Source organism: Hypomesus transpacificus, chromosome 4, assembly GCF_021917145.1.
Source record: "Hypomesus transpacificus isolate Combined female chromosome 4, fHypTra1, whole genome shotgun sequence".
Classification (NCBI taxonomy): domain Eukaryota; kingdom Metazoa; phylum Chordata; class Actinopteri; order Osmeriformes; family Osmeridae; genus Hypomesus; species Hypomesus transpacificus.
The window spans coordinates 5,011,503-5,035,627 of NC_061063.1; the positions used below are offsets into that span (position 1 = coordinate 5,011,503).

General features: G+C 41.6%; 1 protein-coding gene across 5 annotated transcripts in view; it reads left to right on the plus strand.

Moving 5' to 3' along the window:
* thrb (thyroid hormone receptor beta) overlaps positions 1-24,125 on the plus strand; it is a 40,394-nt gene that overhangs the window by 13,632 nt on the left and 2,637 nt on the right. For 2 of the 5 annotated variants that reach the window (XM_047018695.1, XM_047018696.1), the window contains 10 exons: positions 6,628-6,695; positions 11,980-12,032; positions 12,274-12,342; positions 12,921-12,971; positions 20,211-20,311; positions 20,433-20,580; positions 20,882-21,087; positions 21,826-21,912; positions 22,530-22,676; positions 22,789-23,047. In XM_047018695.1, the coding sequence (XP_046874651.1) occupies positions 12,336-12,342; positions 12,921-12,971; positions 20,211-20,311; positions 20,433-20,580; positions 20,882-21,087; positions 21,826-21,912; positions 22,530-22,676; positions 22,789-23,047 (1,006 nt within the window). In that variant the 5' untranslated portion in view covers positions 6,628-6,695; positions 11,980-12,032; positions 12,274-12,335. Of the gene's footprint in view, positions 1-6,627; positions 6,696-11,979; positions 12,033-12,273; positions 12,343-12,920; positions 12,972-18,426; positions 18,816-20,210; positions 20,312-20,432; positions 20,581-20,881; positions 21,088-21,825; positions 21,913-22,529; positions 22,677-22,788; positions 23,048-24,125 lie in introns of those variants that run through there. The other 3 variants (XM_047018697.1, XM_047018698.1, XM_047018699.1) reach the window with 3 other exon arrangements.

Here is a 24,125-nt window from a genome sequence, read left to right on the forward strand (position 1 = left end):
AGACAGAGGAGAAAAGGGGGGGAGGAGGAAGAGTGAGGGCTGAAAAGAAGGAGGGGGTGAACAAAGTAGTGTGTGAATGAGGGAGATAGACAAGCATCTCGTTAAAGTGTTCTCCTGAACGCTTAGGTCCCAAAGGCGACAGCGTCACACTCCAACCACGCAGACCCGGGCCAGACAAGTCATTTGGCGGGCGAGAGGGTAAAATGGAACAGGCTGTCTTTTCCTTTAAGCTAAACCATGGCAGAGGAAGCTTTTTAATAACATGGTAGAGTTCATTGCTTTTAACGTGAATATTTCTATTCTGGTTTCATGGTCTTAATTTTCTGCCTCTGGATTTTTGGGACCAGTTTCCACCATCTACTTTCCCTTGAGATGTAGCTGTTAGAAATGCCTATAAATGTAGAACGTTCATGTTTTTATGTTGCCTGACCTCAACAGCCTTGATGATGTCAACGTTAGTGTGTGTAAACAGATGTGTGTTCTCTTCAAGAATATAATGTTTTGGAATAAAATACTCACTGTCTTCCATGTAGAGCATTGGTAAGTAGGCCTTTTTCACGTTCATGGTGTCTGGTGTCTGGTTCATGGTGTTCAAGTTGTCTGTTCTTGAACAAATAGTACCAGAGGAAGCCACATGGTAAAAGTGTACAAGCCCCAGTGTTGATTGAGAGCCAGTGGCATGATAGGAATCAGCTTTGGATGTCTTCCCTACAGTTCAGAAGGCCTGTCTCCTCTGTGTACAAAGAGCTGCAAAAATAATGCGGAGTGAAAGACAGGCATTCGATTTTGAACAGAAACACAATATTTCTGCTTCTAATTAGTATGATTATACAGTTGTATTTAATTTGGGTGTCCCCTAGCAGCTACAGGTACTCTCGGGAAAACAATGGATCTCTGCATTGGCTACTCCAGTGCTGGGTGTCTGTCATACACGTGGTGGCTGTGACTGGCTTGGGTTTCATGTCTGTCTGAGGCCAAGATTTGGAGTCGAACAGGCTCTATCTCTTGTAACATATAATATAGAGATAGCGCTTCCATTCCTTTAACTAGCTTCATGTTTACATACTTAAAATCATTAAAGTTGCTCAAACGTTAGTTAGGTTCTGTGTGACAGACCCCAGGTGTTGGTTGTTGTGGCATGTGGCAGTGTATTGCACTCTGAACGCCAATGCTGTGTGGGTGGTTCCAAGTAGTAACAATTTGCTAGCTGCCATGAAGCCAAACCTCAGGATGCATCCATCACATCTGTGCTCATCTTGCTCTGGTGTGAAGTGAACAGTCCTCGGTTGATGCTAGAGTGCTCCTCGAGCAGAGGCAACACTGGAACAGGATCATTACAGAGCCACAAATAGAATAATTCCCCTTTGTTGTCTGTTCATTTAGTTTGTTATGGGTCAGGCCAATCTCCAGCTCCCCTGTATTGATGTGCTGATCAGCTGTGCTTAACTGGGTTGACAGCTGCTTTGTTTGTGCTCTGTCCCATCCCATGAGCACCTTGTGGTCTTCATGTTCGTGTGTTCCTGCTTCTTTTCCCTCCCGTCTCTTAGTCCCAGTTGAAACTATGGTCTCAGCAGAATGTGTATGGCAGCACCATAGTTTGTCCCTGGAGTCACAGGAATGCTGGCTCGACTATGATACTCTAAAGGTTCATGACACGGGTCTGTCAAGCTGTCTGTACTTGAAAGCATGCAAAATGCAAGGGTGCACGAGAGCGCAAAATTACGCTTTTTACTGTATCTCTACTGTCTGACTTGAGCTATCCCTCTTCAGTCATTTGTCATGTTACCAAGCTAGTGACAAACCTGTTCATCATTGGTAAATACTTTTCACACAAACATAATGGACTCATTGGTTAGACCTAGGTTCACTGTTTTGAGGTACACAGGCCTACTTGTGTTTCTCTACTTTGGAAACCGTCTACTGAAAACTTGGGATTTGAAGTGGATCTAATCCATCTCTTTCCTCTCTTGCATTGCTGGCCTTGTAGTCCAGGCTTGACTAATGTACTGTACTGAGGGACAGTGAAATCATTATCCAATGGGTTGGTGGGTCCAGCTGTGAGGAGGAGATGAATCTGGAACTTTCACTTAAATCATGAGCCAGAGACAGAGAACTGTCCGCTTGCCAAATCTTTATGGTTCCAGAATTCAAGGAATTCAGCCAGTGGTTTAGGACTGACGTGACATCAGATTGTTGATTAGTTTTTTCCATGTAGGTGGAACTCTGGCAGTCCAGAGACAGAGATAGAGACAGTGTACTCTGTACTGTAGCTATGACTGTTGTTGTTGTTTTGCAGAAGATTGGCAAGCTTCCAAGCCAGCTAGCGTTCAGCTAACATGGTGTCCAGTTTTTTCTTCAATAGACAAATACGGGAAGGTTATAGAGAGAATCCTATGGTGCCAGACTTCGCTGACCTATTTGCAATTTGGCAGCTGGTTGCATTCTCTCTTTTGAGACTTATGTAAAGGAGCGGTTTTAAGTTCTCCATTTTTCAGCATGCGATGTGTCTCAGCCATTGGAGTTGAAGTGAACTTCTCTAGCTTTGCAGGGCCACACTTGCAAGAGCAATTCTTTCATGTATGTTTCTGAGTAATATGTTTTTTTTTATACTTTTGAGTACTTCCTGTGCACAGTATTTCCCATACATTGATTTATCTGTGGCGGCCCGCCACAATAAAAAATTGACCGCCACAAATGTGAAATAAACAAAGTAATTATAAGCCCATTCCTGCCCCACTCGTGTTTTCTCCCGCTCACTCGAAAACGGATACAGTCAAGTGAAAGCTAATAATATTCATAGTTAAATACATTCGGCAAATATAACAATATGAATCTAATGTAAAGTTTATATTATGTAAAGTCCCAAAACTATTTTGAACTCAAATTAATCTGACTGTCTGTCTGCCCTGCCGTCTGTCTGTCTGCCTGTCTGTCTGTCTGCTCAACTGGCTGGCTTTCAGCCCTGTCTGTCTGCCTGTCTATCTGCCCAACTGGCTGGTTGTCTGCCCCTGCTCATCTGGCTGTCTCCTTGTCTGTCAGTCCCACTGTTTCTCTGTCTGTCTTTCCAGGTGAACCTCTCCCTCATACTGTTCACAGTTGTCTGTGGAGCTCAGTGTACCTAACGGGATAAAAAACACAGGCTGCCCGTGGTCTTAAACTGTCTGAATTTGGTCACTGTTTATGTACTTGGCTGTAAGGCTGTAAATCTTGGAAAATCATATGCGTTGTGTATTTTTGAACTTGTTAAAATAGACTGGTCAGGTTTTTATTAGTTGATATTACTTGAATTGTTTTTTATTACATTTTGATTGAAGGAATGTATGAATATTGAGTCATTCAAGAGTATCAGTTGCATCAACGGCCATTTATTTATCCGTAGTTTCACTGGTTGATTGCCCTTTAAACAAATGCTCTTAAATGAATGTTCTTTAACCAATTCGCTTTCTGAAACAACCCTTATTTGTATGACAGTGATGACACATCGGGCGTGGCTTAGTGTTGTAAGAGGCAGACGGGGCATCAGGGGGTTGTACTGTTCTGCTGTAGTTAGCTGCTTCGGATGTTGGGTAACTGCAACCTTGCCAGTATGAGCCTGACACCTGGTGACATACGCTGTGTCTGAATACCTTCCCTACAGGGGTCCCTATTTTGGGTGGACACTGGAGCTAGGTCTTCAAAGACACACTTTCCCGGCATTGCACAACCACACACAGGCACACATTCGAGAAACACACAGTGGCAGCTCCATCATTACGATTTTAAAGAGTAGTCTGTGTCAGTTCCATGCAAAGAACTGGCCCAGGCACATAGCCATTGGGTGCCAGACGATGTATTGAGAGGGGATTGTGGGGGAGGGTGATAGTTGGCACAACAGACAAGGTCAACCACAACAATGCCGTGGGGGTCAGCCACATGTGACATGACCATGGCATTCGCGGTCACACCCCAGCAATGTAGAGGGCCAATATCCTAGGAGTACACTAGACAGTACACTAGTAATTAGTGACTAGCCTACAGAAAGGCTGATGTTTGAGTTGACCAAATAACTCATGTTGGCGTACACATTAATGTGGGTAGGTCCCATGAAACCATTTACATTTACATTACATTTAGTCATTTAGCAGACGAGCGACTTACAGTAAGTACAGGGACATTCCCCCCGAGGCAAGTAGGGTGAAGTGCCTTGCCCAAGGACACAACGTCATTTGGCGGGGCGGGGAATCGATCCGGCAACCTTCCGATTACTAGCCCGACTCCCTCACCGCTCAGCCATCTGCCTCCTGGGACCAAACCAAATGGGAAGCATGTGATTGGCCAGAATTAGCACTGTTTCAAACACAACCGGATGATACGGAGAACAGCCAGCCTTGACTTTTTCCTTCCAGTGCTGCAAGGACGGCACCACGTGAAGGCTAAATGCAGAACCACCTGCTTTGTTACAGATGCGCAAAGAGAGGATGTCGTGATGTAGGAACCAAGAAACTTGCTGACGCTGGCAGATTTCATTTCTCTATCGCCCCCCCACCCCCCTTTTCCGTCAGTCCACCCCCCCCCCCCCCCCCCCCATAATTTTGTACCACTCCGAACAGTTTACTGCAGTATTCTAAAAGGCCCTGCGCGTGTCCTGAGTTGTCCTCTACTACCCAGCATGCAGTGCAGTGATCTGAGGCTCTGTCAGAGCTGGATGGGTGCACAATGGTGATGAGGGAGAGGGAGGGTTGGATGGGGGTGGGCTGGGAGACGGTCTGATGAGGATGCTGCCCTGTTCTCTCGTCCTGTTCCCCCCACCACCACCACCACCAACTTACCCTGTTGCCGCCGGTTAAATTAATCTTCCTCCGCTTCTTTCATTCTGTCTAACCCTAACCCTAGCCTAAATGTTGCAGCGCAGTGTTTTAGAGATTGTGTTGTCCTCATCTGACCCACTCTCACAGCACTGGCAAACAGAGTGGCATGGAAGGGATGGGGAGAGGGAGGGTTGGAGCGAGGGAGGGAGGGAGGGATGGATGGGTGTGTGGGCGGGATTAGGGGAAAACAGGATCATGCCTTTTAGACAATTCTCCTCGCTTTCTTCTGTCCAATGCCCCAGTGTAGGGTGTACTCCACACATGACTGCTTCTCCCAGCACTTTCTCTTGAGATCGTGTCTGGAGCTTAGCATCTCTTAGGTTCCTCGACATACGCCTCGTCAACCTCCCCCTCCCACCGCACACGCGCACACACACACACATCGTCAATTCTGTACTGAGTTTATCACTCATTTATCCCACTGCTTTGCAATAGGTTAAATGCTACTTTATACCGTGCAAGCATGTACACAGGGTGCACTACATCCCATGTTGTGAAATGTCACCCAATAGAAATTCAACTCGGAGGTAGAGAATCTATCAAAAATGTATCCCCCCCAAAAAACGGCCCACCTCCTGTAAGTTAACTGAAGTGTTGTAGTGTCTACAGTGACAAGGTTTGCCTTTTGTTTTCTCTGGGTGTCATTTTTCAAGCAGCCATTTTGTATCGCATCAGACAAATGTAAGCATGCTCTGCTGTTGAGATCTGCAGGGTAACAAGGCGGAGACAGACTAGCTGTGTCTGCTTTATATAACCATAACACCACTCACATCTGGGGCAGAAATAGGGACCAGCTCTCTGGATCAGATCTGCAGACACAAGGCATGTTTGGCATTCAATCACTGCCCTGAAGCATAGACACACCCTGCTCGACAAAGGCATAACTTAATTAAGACATAAGATCTGTGAAGTTATTTCCCCCTGCCTGTTATGAGGTAGGATCAGGACACTCACTTTGGTGTCCTTTCATGTTATAGTTTACAAGTTTGTCCCTACTGGTGCCTTTTGCATGGGTTGGCATGACCAGCACCACAAAAGCTGGCTTTCTAGAGGATTCTTTGTATATGGGTCAAGATGTTCTCAGATTGTCCTCAGACTAGGACAAATTTGTTTTCCCTTTGTTTGGTCATTAACTCCTTGTATTGGTGAATGTCACTGTTGCATTCATAAAGATTACTTGCTCTTTGAGAAATAAATGGTATTTCACTACAAACATGGCCTATATTCCTGACTAATAACAAATGTTTCTGCCACTTCCACTTCATGTCTTATTTGCTATACTTTATACTTTAGTGAGGGAGAGAAGGAGGAAGAGAAAAGGAGACATAAGGAAGAATGAACACCCCCAATAGTTTTGTCGTTTTGTCTCATTACAAGTTGTTACTGTTAGTCCATGAGCAATTTACTAGTCTGACCTGCCTTAGAATTAACGGTTAAAACAAATACTTTCCTTTTCTCTCTGTTCTACTTGCTCACATATAAACTTGGAGGTGCATCATTAGGCTCGCCTTGTGCAGCAAGAAAAAACTGAAGGAAACTGTTGAAGGGGCAATTGGATCCTCTTTTCTTATTTGGTGAAGTTGTTGTTGCCAGAGGTCAAAGTGAGCAGAAAAACTGCTTTGAGTGTCTTTTATTTGATTTCATCCATCCATCTAATGTTTTCATATTTTACAGCTTGATGACGTGCAAATATGTTTTCACCCTGGGACTGACTGATTTCGAGATGCTGGTGTGACAGATTGAGTTCATCAATACTGACAGGAACCTCTTCTTGTTGCAGGTTTCCATCCGGAGGGAGCTTTATGGGGCCTCGAACCTGCCTGCTGTGAGACTTCACGGCTCCCTCCAGTAAGAATGGCCCTTTGTTACTCAAATTCACACAGCCTGTGCCCAGCACCTCACAGCATACCCTATTCTGCCAAAACAAAACTAATCGAGGAGAGGAAAGAAGAGAGGAGCAAAGCATATTAGAGTAGAGCAGAACAGATCACAGTAGAGTAGACAGTAGTGGATTACAGCATAGCACAGTAGAACAAGAGTAGAGCATCGTGGAGTAGAGCTTAGTAGAGTATAGAAAAACAGTGTTGAGTCATGCATTGTGCAGCAAAGCAGGACAGAGCGTAGAGTTACTAGAACGTATCCCCTTTTCTGGCCCCTGTACACACAAATACTTACACAGACGCACAAACCGGGGTGCCCAGGCATGCAGACTCACACAGACACTCCAGGAAAGAAAGTCCACAGAAACACACCTTATTACTAACTGTCACACAACATGGATTACATATATTCATTTTTGCTAGTTAGTCTTCCTCTAAATGTAATTGGAGCCAGGCTTGGGTAATAGCAGAGCATAAATCTGTCTGTGGTTTATGCTTTTGAAAGAAGAATGTTTTTTGGTGATAGTGTTGAATTTGTGGAAGATCAGACGGGTCGATATAAAATAATGACAGACCTGACTGGGCCCCTAGATTTAAGCCTTTAAAAAACTAATCTAGCAGATTTCTTCTACAGACGTTGCTTTGGTAGCTTCATGGAAAACCTTTTCTTGGCTTGGTCGATAGCTTGGCTCCTAGTATGTAATCATTTTTTCTGGGTCATTTAGATAAGATTAGATCATTTAGATAGCGGTCAGGTTCATCACAACTCATGATTCAAGGCCTAAATCTATCTCACAAGAGATATCATCTTATGAATTCTGCAAAGCACAACGAGAACATTGAATGTGGGCTTTTCCAAAACAAAAAAGCACTGCCTCTATATCTCCAATGACATTTTCGGATGCGGCTATGTCTAGATGTTGGCCCAGAAACTAAATGTAATGTGATAAGGGTAGGACAGTCTACTCTACAAAGTCAAATCGTTGATTTTTTCATCAGCTGAATAATTTTGGATGAAAACAACATCTGCCACCATACGGTGATCTCTGTTGCCATGATGATGTGTCCTTACTAAACTGTGCATTTGATCCAACTCCGTATATTAAGTGTCAGAGAACGATTTCAGCCCAGTACATCATATTTGTAAGATGGAGCTCGACTCTTATCAAAAGGACATCTGAAAACAGGGTGCACAGAGGGCCGGCCTCCGAGAGTGAAAACATAACCACCGGTTGGCACGGCATCGTAGATGCGTCATGCATTGTGACATTTCCACAAGCTGAGTATGTTGGAGAGTGTGAAGGCCGTGAAGAGTGGGCAACCTCACCTAAAAATAACATGTTCACCAGTGTGTCTTATTGACTTGTGAACGTAGTCCAGAGTGAGCATGTGTGAGATCTGTGGTCTGTTTCCACTGTTTGCTAATTGGTTGATTTCCACAGCATTATGCATTCAACTTTCAGAAGTGTCGCATTCATTCATTCAGCCGCAATAGAGTACAACAAACAAGCAGTGCATTGTCTTAAATGTGCTCCTGAAAAAAAAAGCTTTTGATTCTCGTGCTTTTCTATCGTTCTAAACATCCTTTGATGTTGGCAAAAGCCTTCTATAGGGTGGAAGCGATGGACAGATATTCCAGTTGACATGTAAAACTGCTGTGGGGGGTTTCTTAGTGTCTCTGCATCCTGATGGGTAGAGTTCATTGGTATAGCATTGGACTGTAGATCAAGAGGTACCAGGTTCACATTTCACTATATTCCTATGGACAAGGGGTCTGCTAAATGATTACATTATTATTATTATCTGGAGATCTTTATCAAAGGCCCAGTTTCCCAGACATGGATTAAGCCTAGTCCTAGCCTAAAACCGTTTTTCAATGGACATCTTCATAGAATGTTTCTCTTACTTTTAGCACCAGGTGTAATCCATGTATGGGGAACTGGGTGTGTCTGGGTGGGCCTTAGTGTCTATAGTGTAATGTTAATCGAGCATGTAAGAATATTCTGTCATCATGATTAATCCACTCTACTGAAGCTTCATCCTATGTTAGGGTTACCGACAAGCTCACCAAGAAGAGCCAATGCACACACCAGCTCAGTAATGTGTGCTACCTCAGTGGTGTGTGCTACCTCAGTAGTGTGTGCTACCTCAGTAGTGTGTGCTACCTCAGTGGTGTGTGCTACCTCAGTAGTGTGTGCTACCTCAGTGGTGTGTGCTACCTCAGTGGTGTGTGCTACCTCAGTGGTGTGTGCTACCTCAGTAGTGTGTGCTACCTCAGTGGTGTGTGCTACCTCAGTAGTGTGTGCTACCTCAGTGGTGTGTGCTACCTCAGTAGTGTGTGCTACCTCAGTGGTGTGTGCTACCTCCAAACATCTTGTGACTTCTTGGATTTCTCATTTATAATGCATTAGCTAACCTGGCATAAACCTGGCACAGGAGAACCCTTGTGTTTTCTGCTGCGTTCCATGGGGACTGGGAAAGGTCAAGGTAAAGTTCTGACCTGTAAATAATGCAGCAGCTCCATACTTAATCGTTCTATAGAGCTTCACTGACATCTTTTTATAAAGTCAAGTTCTTTCCCCCTAAAGGTCTTCTCCATTAAGAGTTCAAGCAAGAGTGTGTGAGACAGTTGGTCCTTTCCACAGGCAAGAGTGAGAAAAAAGGGGCTTACTGGAGTTCAACCCATTATGTTGTGGGCTCTATTCTGAACATTAGGCTGTATTGTGGTCCAATGATGCTGTGTGTTTGGCAAATAGGTCAGATCTCTACTGGTGTAACCGCTTGTTTGTAGAACAGCTTCTCTAGTTGACTGGCACAAGGGATTGAGTGCCTTATATGATTCTTAATTCCAGTAAAACCGGTAATTGTCTGTATGAGGTTTTGCTTTGTGTTGAACTTAACATTCACGCTTCTACTCCTTTTTTTTATATGTCAAATATGATATGTCCACAAGAAATGTGTCCACTACTTTGGGCTTCATAGTTAAGATGTAAGTTGTGTTGAGATAAATGACTCTGCTCTTTAACTGAATATGAAGGATGTGGTTAGTACTGTCTGGTAGAACAGGAAATACACCTTTCAGAGCACCCCTCCTCTTCTGAACCCAGCACACTGTGTGCTTTTCTGCGTGTGTGACATAGTATTGCCTTACACATCTGGACCTTTCCTTGGTGTTAGAGGGTGGGGCGCAGTGGAACGTTTTGAAGTCAGCGTTGAACCAGGCAGCGAAACAGGAAGTTGGCTCTGGACAAAGGCAGGGGAAGTGTGTGTCTCAAGAGGGGGGGGGGGGGGGCTGTCAGGAAGCAGGGGGTCTGAGAGGACGAGGGTAAGTATGGATAGGTTAATGAGACCCTAGGCCTGAACGTGTCTGTACTCATTAGTAGGTAGCATTAGGATAGCACAAGATGATTCGGCTGTTTTCCAGCGCCATTGTTTGTTTACTGTAGCTTGCTGTCGTCATCGAAGTTCCCCCAGCAACATTTCTGCACCCCCTCTCCCCTTCCCTCCTCTTCTCCCACCGTCTAAATCTGGATCAAGTGTATTTACTTTCCAGCCAACAGTTCTCTGATCTTATCTGTTACTCTTACACATGTAAAGGTTTTCAAATGGATTTACTTACAGGACACAGTCTTTAATAGTGTAATTCAGTAAAGGGTTTAATGGTGACCCCTGTATCAACAACTATTTGTATCATTCTAATTTGGACATTTGTTTTGGAGATTTGTTTATCTATTGCATCAGGAACAGATTCTTAATTTTGTTAGCCATAAATTCCCATTATTAATGCCTTATGCAAGAGCAGCCCAACTGTTTGCTGGCTCGCCACTTCGAAGGAGCTCTGACATGAGCGTTGCACCCCAAAAAATAAATCATAATAAATCATTTAGGAATGGTGTAAGCCTGTATCATGTGGAACAGATGCTGAGTCACATGGACAAGACTTCTCAAAAGAAGTGAAAGCACAGTTTACAAATGAGGCTCTTTGTGTTGAGAAATGTTTTCAATACTCCTCTCTTGTTCTTTCTCTGGAACTGCAGGGTGACTTCAAACATCACTAAGTGAATTTAGTTAATTCCGTAATGTGCAGAGATGAAAAATTGAGATTCACTAAAGCGCTCAAACAAAGTGATTTCTCTCTAAAACAAAAATGTTCTGGACAGAGAGAACTTTTCACACTGGCCCAGATTGAACTTTCACTTATCAAAGTTGCTTCAAATACCCCATCTGTCTGAGGTTAAACACAACAACAGGCACATTCACTCACTACCTTTGATAAGGGAACAGTGGTTGACATCAATCTGATTGTTGGAGATTTAAAAAGGTTTCACAAAGTATATGTTGCAGTTGTGTATGTAACCGACTACATCCCATGGTGACATCCCATACTTATCTCGCTGTTCCCAAGTTTACAATTAGTGAGATTGTTCATAGACCCTTTAAACATGACAGTGCAGTTCTAGGAATGCAAGCTCATTCATTTAGCAACCATTTTGGTGGGATTTTTAACTTGTTTCTTTTTAACTCGTTGTCCTTGAGCTGCGGTACTAGGATGTGGGCCTTCCCAGCTGTCAGTACTTAGCAGGCCAATATCCATTTATTCCCATCATATATTTCAAACAAGCTGTAGAGGGTAGTAAGTGGACGTTTCAAGGGCAGTAAGACAAGTCGGGATAAAGAGAGCTAAAAAACGTGGCCTGGCTCCAGGATACGCTGTTGAGAAACCAAAAACAATCATGGAGTCTTTATCTTTCTATGAGTTTAGATTTAATTGTTCCTGCCATTTGCTCAATTTTCTGCTTGGTCTGATACTTCTTGTGATCTCATTAGTTTAGGAAACTGAGGAAAATACTTTTCTGTTCGGTTTAGGAATTATATAATTCTCCTGCAGGTCCTGTAAAGCACATTCATTTGTGAGGCAAAGTCAGTGAACTACCGTAGTTGTCACCCTGCAAAGTATCACAGATAACATAGAAATATACTGGTTTGTACAGTAACTATTGTAAGTTTAGAGCAAAATGACTTTTTGGGTTTCTTTTTTGGCGTATGAAAGGCTATGCCATCCACGGCCACTAGGTGTCCTTGTCAACATATTTTATAGCCAAATCCTCAGAATATACCTCATCTTGCTAGAGTGAACACAACATCATAAACAGTTTTGTTATCTTCCCACTGATACTTACAACACAATCCACAACAACATGTACATGAAAGGAAGTTGGGAAGATAATGAAAACATTCTTCATCTTTTCCAGGCTAATATGTTTTAAATATCCCCTCTCTGGACAGCAAAATTCAGCACACAGAGGTGAGGAAATATATTTAGCTATGTGTAATTCTTCAGCATTACACATGGTGCTGTCTGCCTTTTTTATCAGCAAGCTTTAGTTTTCCTTTCATTTCTTCTTGTCCCCTTTACATAGGCCATGTCAAAAGTGTATGTCAAAAAAGCTGTGCTATTAAAGTAATTTTACATGATTGTTGTAGTGAACATCTCTTTCTTGCTCCCTTCCGCTACCTCCCTTGTTGAATCCTTCCCGTCTCCACAGAGCAGTATCCCCATGTCTGTGGATGCTCAGAGGATGAAGCGTAGACCCTAAACCCCAGCAGTATGTCAGGTAAGCATCCTGTGGGGCCTTCATGTGTCACCTACTAACAGACCTGGCAGATTCATGAATAATATTAAAGACGGCTCAGGAAATAACACATTTACTTTCAAGTTGTTTATAACTTTATTCAATTGACTTCAGGTGTCTCAAGTCAAAAGAGTCCCAACATTGAATGTCTCTTTTGACAGTGACAAGTACTGTCAAGTCTTGATGTTTGGCATATATCCTTCAGCAGCTGACGGATACCAGACTGGAATGGGTTCAGTAATTGACACACAGCCAGCGCTTGTACAGTATTGTTTTACCAATAGCAGTTCTGTATGTACTGCATGCAGTAACGAAGTCAACAACAGCCCACAGTCAGAAGCCCTGATCTTGTCTACCAGCTCTGTAACTCCATGTGATGTCTCCATGTGTCTATTATTATCAAAATGGTCATTTTGTCCATGTGAGTTTTAATTGCCTGGACATTTGCAAAGATGACATGTTGTTGTGAACATTGAAAGAGATTCAACTGATGTCATGTGGTTCTATTATGAAGTATGTTACCCAGAAGATTGTTTTTTGTGCCTCTCCATTTATTTTAGACCCAGCAGACAATTGCACCCAGCACTGGAAACATGAGGTCATGCAAAATGGTAATATTCACCCTTCCTCTTAATTTCACTGTTTCTTAACTCAGGATTGGGCTTGACACTAAAAGTGTGTTGATGTGGGATGGAGGGAAGATTTGGCATGTTTGAAATACACATTTTGGTCAGGATTATCACTATTCTCAGGGAGGGTGGACAGCAATTCTGTTGAATGATTTGTCCCGACAGTTGAACGAGTTGTGTCTTGGACATGTCAACTTTTGAACACATGATACTTGCTGCAAGCTATTTTTACCACCCTATTTGAACAACTCATATCTGTGTCACTTTATGAATGTGCAGGGTCATGTCTGTAGATTTTAAAACCCTATCGTTCTCACACGCAATCATTGAGCCCCATTCTCTCTGTTTATCAGTGTCTCTACGTACATATATGGACATGGTCACACAAGGTCCTTCTCTTTCTTTTTCTCTTTTCATTGATCTTACTTTTGTACTTTTGTTCTAACACACACAATACTACAAGTGTTTGCTTGTTTTTTTTCTACTGTTAATGCCAAATGTAAGACTTTTTTGGGGGCCTCATTCCCACATCCAGTCAGTCCATTTAGGTACAGAATAATGTCATTCCAACAGAGCTTTAACTCCCAATTATAAAGGTTGACCTGGGGGGGATTTTACCACTAAAACAGATTTGACATATGGGTCAAAGATAATCTCAATCAACAAAAAAACACATCTGAAAGAGTGTATTTGAGGTGAAGGTGTAATCATGTGACATTGATTTTCCGTTTTACTGGGTGGGACTTAATCCATGAATGGGTCAAGGGCACATGGGTCACATTTTAGGCCAAGGCAAATCTGTCCCCCCACTTTTCATGAAGAAAATTATATTTAAATGCCACATGCTCAGTTAAATAAATAAAACGGTCTCACCCACATTTGAAAACAAACCTACACCACAGCATTGGGGTGGTTTTTGACCAGATATGAACTGTTAATCCGTTTTTTCATGATACTGCATGAGAATGTTATGTTTTTAATCTTTATCATTCTGTATTGTGTGGCATAAAGGAATAAACTGGAAACTAAATATTTTGCCACTTTCACACTGTAGTCAAGAAACTTAGGATGTGCAAGATACAGTTTACCTTCAGCCGAATTTTATAACTGTCTGCATGTTTTTATATGGAGGAGAGATGGAAAGATGACATATAGCCTACATTTACATATAGCAATTCCGTTAGTAAATCTTTGTCCCGGGTCTTGGCACCTTCTTGAAGCTCAATAATCTGCAATAGGCTAATACTCATACTTATTTACGATTGCTAATTTGCTCAATCTCACAAGATTTCAGATTTAAGAGGATAATAATAGCGACTCGTTCCAAGAAATTAGCTTTATTCTCATGTCTTAGTAGCTTTGGTGTATGTTTTCACAGATGTCTGCTTGGACAGTCCTAAACCTAAACTTTAGACAGTTTAAAGTGACTAATTGTGCGTCAGCTATTTTGCAGTTATTTGAATGGACAGTCTTTAACAGACGCTCGGCAATATAATAATTCTATTGTCTGACTTGTTGTGCAAGCACTGCAAATCTCTACACTGTAGACATTTTGGGGGGGTTTTACCAATATTGGGAAAATAATTTGGTTAGGGTTAAGCCGTTTCACCCTGCCCAGACAAACGCCGACCTGCAACCAACACCGACTGTTGGATTAGTCAGTGTGCGACATCAGTCTGTGTAACTCTGTGTTGGTAGGATAGAGTTTTTCGATTTTGACATGTCCAGTCGGGTTTAGTGGAGTCGTGGAAAGTCTGACCAATGTTACATTCTGAGGCTAGGTTACTTTGAACTTTAAAGATGAATATTTTAAGGTCAAAATTTTGAATCTACTAACTAGGCTATTTCGTAGAGTACATACAAAAGCGTATTATATTTTAAATTCGACCTCAGAACACGCTCTTTTTTATGTTGGTCTATTGTAGGCTACTGATTGGAAATTAAAAGATGACATGATCTTCATGTGAACTGTAGGCAGGTGTCTTATTATTAACCACTAGGAAGGATACATAGATTGTTATTATATTCTTTTTAGGATATTTATAAATATGCTTTAAAAAGGCCAGGTAGACCCTGACTACTTTGAACATATTTAACAAATCCTCCATCCATGTCAAATAAGGCTAACATGTAAATAAGCAAAATACTGTCTGTTGGGGCTGGTTGGGCATTGTCTGGGGTGTGTGCAAGCGGCTAGGGTTACTTGACAGTTACTTGGTATGTATTATATAGATAAATAATGTATATTGCATGTTACGCACTTTGGAATATTTAGTAAATTCCTGTAACTACAGTGTCAAAACATCTGATCACCGGAAAGTCACTGAAAACACAGTAATATACCCGTGATGATATCATAGATATTGACACACACACTAAAAGCCATAAACAGATTGGTCTTTAAGTCACGGGTGTCTCCTGGGGAGTATTATTTCCCCCTGAGATCACCCTGGCCTTTAAGGGGAAGGTGCCCCAAGCCACTGTCTTCCTCAGGTAACTCCGTGTAGCTGGGGACATCTGGCTCAGGCCATCATGTCATTCCAGGCCCTGTCCCAGGCTAGAGAGATTTCTGCCTTCTGAAAACTGAACATGACCGGCTCTGAACCCCCAAGACCTTAAGTGATCAATCAAGCAGGGAATAAATATATGGCAAAAGCCTTCATCAGGTCTAAATGGGAGGGAATGGCTCAGAGTGAGGCAGAATACTCTATTGTACACAGGGAAACTAGATAAAGGAGAGCCAGCAACTGATGCTTTGTTCAACGAGGGATGATTATAAGGGCCAGGTTAAAAGTCCATATAAGGAAGCAATATATTATTACGGATACAGCATCGGATCCATTGACCTGCTTGATCGGAGACAAGATATTTCCCCATGGATAAAGATTGGAATTTTATTAGGGCTTGGCACATTTGGTTAAAAACCTTTCAACATTGGAAATAATATTTTGAACATTGACAGAGTAACCTCAACAAAATAGACCCTGCTTTGGGTGAGTTTACATTTATATTGGTCAAGAGGGGGATGTTTTCATTTTTGGATATTAGTTATTTTTGTGTTTAAGACTAAATGCATAATTTTAGTTTTAAAGCACTGCATGAATTATTAGTACTTTGAGATTGTGTTTGTAGACACTGTTGAGAATCTAGTAGTAGGCCTGGCAGTAAAGACTGAGGTTGGCATCATTGTTTGAATTGGAAATAAGAGTTAAGTAATTCATTGACCTGTCAGGCACGTTGACTCATAAACTCATAAATACAAGTAGTGACTTGGATATACATTTGATCAAATTGGATGACAAATATTTGCGCAAAGGAGGGAGTTTGAGGAATATATTTTCGTTCACAAAGACCTGACAATCCTTAATGATTATTGAAAACACATATAAAGACGACGAGGGTTGAGAGAAGGGAGACACATCTGGACTCATCTTTTTAAATGTATTTTTTTATTATAAGCAACAGTTGTAAAATGTTACTTAGTTGTATTGAAAGGAATTCAGAAATGCGCAAGAATAAAATAGATCTTTATTGTCATTGTCACAGGTACAACGAAATGTAAGTGCTTCAAGTGCTTTAAAGTGGCTTTATGAACGTACAACACAATACCAAGATAAAGAAGGGAGGATGCGGCAACGCAGATATTCGGACACCAGGCCAATTTAAAAGAACAGATTGCACAGTATTGACTTTGAGATGTTGTGTCTGACATATACTTGACAGTTTGTCTCTTAAATCCTCCAAGGTTACAACAACCAGATTAGATTATGGTGAGGACATCACCTCATTTTAAAAGTTAAACTGGTATCAGGAGCCCTTTACAAGCAGATTTGCCTCAAATGGCTTTGCTATTAACAGCTGCTATGTGTTGATCGTGTTACTGTCTTATCCACAGTGTCTGATCTGGTAGAAGACTTTTGTGTGAGGCCACATTTTGCTAATATACCGAATTCCAAATACCCATTTGAAATTGACCGCAACATATTTATGAAAGCGATGCATCGCTCTGTGGTATATCTCGGGTTATTTGTCAAAACAGATGTTGGTACCTACACATATCTAAACCATGTAAGGTACAAGCTTCATAACAGGCCCTGCACCTAGGTTTAGGATATACAGACTATATAAATATATAAAAAATATGTATTTATTTATTTCAGGATCAAGCTTTAATCCTGTAACATAATAGAGGAATTTAAATTAGTTGTTACCACATGTCCCAAATGTTGTTTTTAACCCTCCCATAAGGCTTATTTTATGAATCATCATCAATATGGCAGAAGAAAGATTAACTGTAAATGTTAAACATTTTAACAGATTAGACAATTTAGTCAAATGTAGGCTAGTTGTAAAATGTTAACTGTTGTCAGTGTATTTTACAATTATTTTAAACTTGTTAAACTAATTCACTCTTAGTTAACTATAGTATCACACATTTAATACTTTAGTGTTGTTAACCAGTCTGATACAAAAGTAGTTAGGTGCTGTTGCTGAGATATGTTGATATCAGGTTGAAAAGAGTAATAGTAATTAGTTGTGTTGTCTGTCAGGTGTAATCCGTAATTTCTTTTAAATGTGCTTTTATTCACAATTAGGTTGGAAGTTTCATTAAAAACATCTGGTTATGCACAGACCTTATACTTCACTCATTAAGTTGTAATAAAATATTGCATCTTACCAAAGATACATTTACATTTAAAGATACATACTTAAAATAATGCAAAAAGCTTTGAGTTTGAATACTTGCTTGCTTTGTTATCTTGAATGGAGAGACCACAGGAAGTCTTACATTGTCATATCTGTCTTACATGGTGCTGGGATATTACTACAGTAAAGATCCATATTGAAATGTCAAATAAAAGGACCTTAAGGTTCTAATTAGGTGCTTGGACTAGTATACCGAGGAGGTTCACAGCCAGACCGCCAAATATTGATTACTCCACTGTCCAGACTGTTGTAAGTACCTCAATCTTCCCCAAAAAGTTTTAGGGATTGATTTTCTATTCTTTCCTCGTTATATTTGCTTGGGCGACACTTGAGATGGCAGTAAGGTACATTACGCAAAAGCTTTAATCTATGACATCGCCTTTGTCTGTTCCACTTCTAGGATTGGTAGTGTCAGATTAGAACCTCACAGTACACCCTCATAAATCTCTTTCCCAATTCGACGGTGTGGTGGCGGGTGGAGCAGTAACTAGGGGTGGACCGAGGACTCACTATATAAGGGTCCATTCTCCAACATAAGGGCTGCCTCTGTAAACCCAAGTTTCTTTGTATTGAACGTTTTATTTATATTCTACTTCGTGTTACAGCATCGATTTAGCCTTTTGTTAACGCCTAACCTTAATTCTAAAGATTAATTTGTAAGTTTTAATTTAACACTTAATTTTAAGTGTTGAAGATTTTTTTGTTGTTGAATAGTTCTGGAAGTCCCTTTTTTTTAACCTTTCTTTACCTTTTTTATGTGGGTGCCTTTGGCATAACTTTGCGTAATGAATTACTCCATGTCTGACATGTATGAGATGCCCCATGGCGGAGGGGGGGGCTACTCGGTTCCTGGTGGGGGAGAGTACTGTATGTACGGAGGTGAGGGGCCAGGGTTCAATCACTGTGAGCCCCAGACAATGCACCATCCACCCTGCATGGAGCCAGCTTGGCCTCCTAGCCAGCCATACAGCTGCTCTTATCCAGGGGGGGGGGCTGTGTTCAAAAGTGAGTTCTGCAGCATGGAGATCCCCCTCAGTCACTACCACCAGCCTGACTACTTTTCTGAAAACAAGCCTGACTTCTCCCACATGCAATGGATTCAAGGGCCACACAAGAAAGGTACGGCTGGCCAATAGTTTGATATTCGAGGTCGAGATGCACTTAGATGCAGTGTTTGATGGGATGTCTCATTTAGATTATGTGTGATAAAAGAAAGTTATAGTTCAGTGTAGGGAATTTGTTCCGTGTGAACTGAATGAATGTCCTCGGCTCCATTGCCTTTTTTTCAGTTCGATATCTTTAGAGCTGTTTAGTTATTTTGGGTTCTGTGTCACTTAATTTCTATTAAGATAAGATAATCCTTTATTTGTCCTGCAGTTGGGAAATTGCAGTTAACTGAACCATTAATAGCCTGTGTAGTTTAACATTTAACTGTGTTTTTCTTCTTAAATGCATGCTTTTTACTGTCAGTTCCAATTATATCACCAACATATTTGACTAAATCTGAAAACCTTTAATCAGCTACTTAATGTGTTTGTTGTGGCATAAATGAGGACCTTAAGACCTGTTGAATCTTCTTTAGCAAATTTACAAGTTGAGGCTGGAGAGGGGGGTGGGGTGGAGGTATTGATTGATGGAGTTGGTGAAGCAGTCTACAGACAAGAGGAACAGAAGGCGGGTCGAGTGACCACTGGTCTTGTACTTGCTCTTGAATGATATTGATCATGTATTGACCCCGTGGCCTGGAGGCGGCCACGGGGTCAATACAAATTGTGGTGTTTTCTTTTGCTGTAGTGGAGTCCATGTGTGAATGAAGTCAGTTTGAATTCATGAGTTTGTCTTGCTGAGATAATTTACATTAATATTTGTGCATTTAGCAGACGCTTTTATCCAAAGCGACTTCCAAGAGAGAGCTTTACAAAAGAGCATAGGTCACTGATCATAACAACGAGGTAGCCTGAACATTGCAAGCAGCCAAAACATGAAGCATACGTTGTGAAAAACCAAATAAGTGCCAAAGGGAAGAACCATTAGAGCAGGGGTGTCGAGCTCCGGTCCTCGAGGGCCGCTGTCCTGCATGTTTTAGATGTTTCCCTGATCCAGCTCACCTGATTCGAATGAATGGTCGTTATAACAACCCTTTTAATTGAATCAGGTGTGTTGGAGCAGGGAAACATCTAAAACATGCAGGACAGCGGCCCTCGAGGACCGGAGTTCGACACCCCTGCATTAGAGCATTCAGTTAAACAAGTTACAATTAAACAACATGAAACTCAAAAAGTGCAGGAGTGTACCTGTAGAAGAACAATCAACAGTAAAATATTTCACAGGGAGTACAAGTAATGAATCCCAAAGGTATTTTGAGTCAACATTCCACACAGTGGAGACAATTCCAGTTCATATTCTATCAGTTATTTTCCCCCAAAAATGTCTCCTGTTTTTTTTCCTGGTTTCCTAATGAGAAGTTGTATTTTTTAGGTTAATTTATATTTTTATAAATGTCCTTTTGTTTAGGGTACATACCGAGTTATCTGGACAAGGATGAGCTTTGTGTAGTGTGTGGAGACAAAGCTACAGGATATCATTATCGCTGTATCACCTGTGAAGGTTGCAAGGTAAAGTTGACAGACAATGGTTGTGAACTCTGATACGTTTTACATGAGTTAAAAAGGTCAAATGTAGTTGATAAAAACACATGAATAGAACATAAATGGTGATTGTGACATTTTGTCGCAGGGCTTCTTCCGACGGACAATCCAGAAGAATCTCAACCCTACATATGCATGTAAGTACGAGGGAAAATGCATAATCGACAAAGTGACCAGGAACCAGTGCCAGGAATGTCGCTTCAAGAAGTGCATTGCAGTTGGCATGGCAACTGACTGTAAGTATTTTGTTGACAAAATAGCTTTTTCAGAGGAACACTGTAATTTTCCACAGCCAGGCTCCAGTTCCATTATGACATTACAGATTATCATTATGTATTGTGATATATATACTCCTTTTGTCTTTCTGAAGTGTATGAAGTTACTTAAACTTAATTTCTTGCCCATTTTTATTTTTTTTATGCTCCTTGATGATACATTCCACCCCTCCCTTCCCTCATGCCTTTTCCCTCCCCCTGACTACGAATCCGTCCTTTCCTGCCTCGTGCCCTCCCCTCCCTCTCTCCCTCTTCCCCCCAGTGGTGCTGGATGACGGTAAGCGGCTGGCCAAGCGGAAGCTGATCGAGGAGAACAGGGAGCGCCGTCGGAAAGAGGAGCTGCAGAAGACAGTGTGGGACCGCCTTGAGCCCACGCAGGAGGAGTGGGACCTGATCCGCATGGTCACTGAGGCCCACATGGCAACAAATGCCCAGGGCAACCACTGGAAACAGAAGCGAAGATTTTTGGTGAGACGTCTCCTCCCTGACACGGCGTCCGAGTCTGTGCACATTCCCTGAATCCCACCCCTCCCCTCTGCCCGTCCATCCCAAGCCACCCCAACCATGTTCCCCAATGTTAATATCTCCATGTTTTTTGTATCTCCTTGTAGAATGGGGAGAATTAGCTGGACGCTGGAGAAAGTGTGTTCAACGCAGCAGCACTAATTTAGAACGGAACATCTATTCTGTTACTTTCTTCCTTTAAGCAATGTCTTTAATCAGCAATCAAAAAAAATACTAATAATTGCTTTTTTCATCTTTTGTTTGTGTCTGTAGATTCACATCTCACTCTTTACTAATTTTGTTTCTTTTTTACATCAAGTATAATTAAAGTTTGTCTCAGCTTTAACTATGCCGAGTTTCCATGGTGAGACGACAGATGAAACCAACTCAGTTCTCAAAAGCTGTTGAAAGCTGTGAAGTTACATACAAACGTTTTATAAACATGTATGACTATTTAATATGATTCTGTAATTAATTTAACCTTGATGCAGATTAAGAAACATTCTATCTGCCAATGTAACCGCTCTAAAAGAAGTTCAACTTGGGTCTAAGTCTTGCCATGGAAACTCCACCTGCATTTCTGTTTTCACCTGTTTTCCTCTGCACCTCTTTCATCTGTCTTTAAACTTGTTTTGTTTTTTTTAGTTGGCTTGACATGGGTTCTTCATTGAAACTTCACAATTCCTGTTGATTGTCCAACAGGTCGAGGAAGCAATGCTACTTAATGAAATAACATGTAATTTATTCTATACCTCTGACCAGAGTGCAGTGGGGGTGAAGGAAACTAAGGTAAGAAACATACTGAGTTTATCATGTGATGCTAAAACCACACCTGCTATCTGTTTGGGATAGTGTAACATGCAGTATTGTATTATACTAAGTGTTGTGTTTTCGTAGCTCTCCGCCAGCTGGGACAGATTGACGGTGTACACAGGAGGAAAACTCCTAAGAAATTGCTATGCACTGTTTCACCTGCCTATTAATTCAAAGCCAAACTGACAGAAGTTGACAGGCTCTGTATCATTTTTTTCTCAATCTTGGCTTCTTTGCTTTTAACACTCTGTCTTAGCTTCTCTCTGATCAGAAGGGATCACATGAGTGTTTGACCCTAAATTAATGTATCCGTCAACTGAAATGAGAAATGATGGCTTAAATTCACTCACAATCATCCCACATTTAAGGGTCCTCCTTCCCCCTCTTTCCCCTGAATCACATTCAGAGTGGCTGCCATGCAAGTTGTTTTATGTCATGCTGTTACTTTTACCGTTTCACCGGTCTCACGCTTAGAGGAGAAGGAGAATGTGTTGTGTGTGTGTGCGTGCTGTCTTTTTTTGTTCATAATTTGACTGTATACCACTATTGGACACCTGTTCACACACTGAGCCAGTTCCTCCTTGTCGTTTCAGCCAGACGACATTGGTCAAGGACCCATCATAAATGCACCTGAGGGAAGCAAAGTGGATATAGAAGCCTTCAGTCAGTTTACTAAAATTATCACCCCCGCCATCACCCGTGTGGTGGACTTTGCCAAAAAGCTGCCTATGTTCTGTGAGGTAAATATTTGTGTATTTAGGTATAGGTATATACGTTTTCCGTGTACGATACCCGTTTTATGAATCCAGCCATTAAGCCTTAACTGTTGACTCTCTATGTTATGTGAATTAGCTGCCTTGTGAAGACCAGATCATCCTGTTAAAAGGCTGTTGCATGGAGATCATGTCGCTTCGGGCCGCCGTGCGCTACGACCCCGAGAGTGAGACGCTCACACTGAACGGAGAAATGGCCGTCACCCGTGGCCAGCTGAAGAACGGGGGCCTGGGAGTGGTCTCAGATGCCATCTTTGATCTTGGAGTGTCACTGTCCTCCTTCAACCTAGATGACTCGGAAGTGGCTCTTCTGCAAGCTGTCATCCTCCTGTCATCCGGTGAGTCCTCGGCCAAGAGCTCCATCAACTGTAATCCGGCAACCTTGCTTTGCTCTTTGCTGTGGATAGGCTTATAGGTTTATACAGTAGGTCTCGAAAACACACCAATCACAGGATGTGTTCTGGTCACAAAATCATCCTTAAAGGTACAATAGGTATGACTGTTTTAGTGTATATAATGTACATAAACATGTTGTGTAAGATAATGAGGTCCCGGTGAGAGTTGTTTAGCAGCACAGACAGCTCAGTACCAAAAGATTGTCTATGTCAAATATTTGAAGCAGCCCGTTTTCAGCCATTGTGTTCCAGCAATCCTGTTCCAGCCAATCACCTTCGGTGAGGCGGGCTTTCCTCCTTGGCTTATTTTGTTAAACACTGTCAATCAAACGAGAGAAATGCTTAAAAGTTCATTTGGGGTGCTGTTTCTCATATTTGAATTTATTTTATAATGTTACCAATTGGAGCTTTAAGCCTTTCATTTACTTATGTGGTAACCCTAACCCTAAAACATATTTCCCAAATTAAATGTTGAATTAAGGTGATTACAAATGGGGCTTGGCGTGCTGTGATGTGCAATTAAACACTCTGGGGGCTTAATTGGTCTACTGGCCCATTTTTATGTGACAAATCAAAGCCAGTACCAGTCAATACTGCTAATCACTTCCATCCATAGTCGGTTTAAAGCACACTACACTAATATTTAAAACTGTCATTGTACAGTATGGCTTCTCCAAAGACTAAGGAAGGGAAATCACCAATGGCTGGCCATCCTTGTTGGGCAGCCACTGTGAAAATCAATAGCTTTATTCTGACCATATTAGCCTAGACATTGTCTATTGTCTGTGAAGCCATTGATCTCTCCTCATGCCTCCTATGGCTTATTACTATGAAATCAATTGCAAATGTGATTAAATCTGTTGTTCATTCTAATAAGCCAATCCAGTAGGGAGCATTTGGCCTTCATTTATCTTGCTTTTACAACTATCTTTTATTCAATATGGGATTCAGTCTCTGTTTACATTATGATTATTGATATATTTCTGACAATGTTAGATCAGTTTTAAAACCACAAACAGCC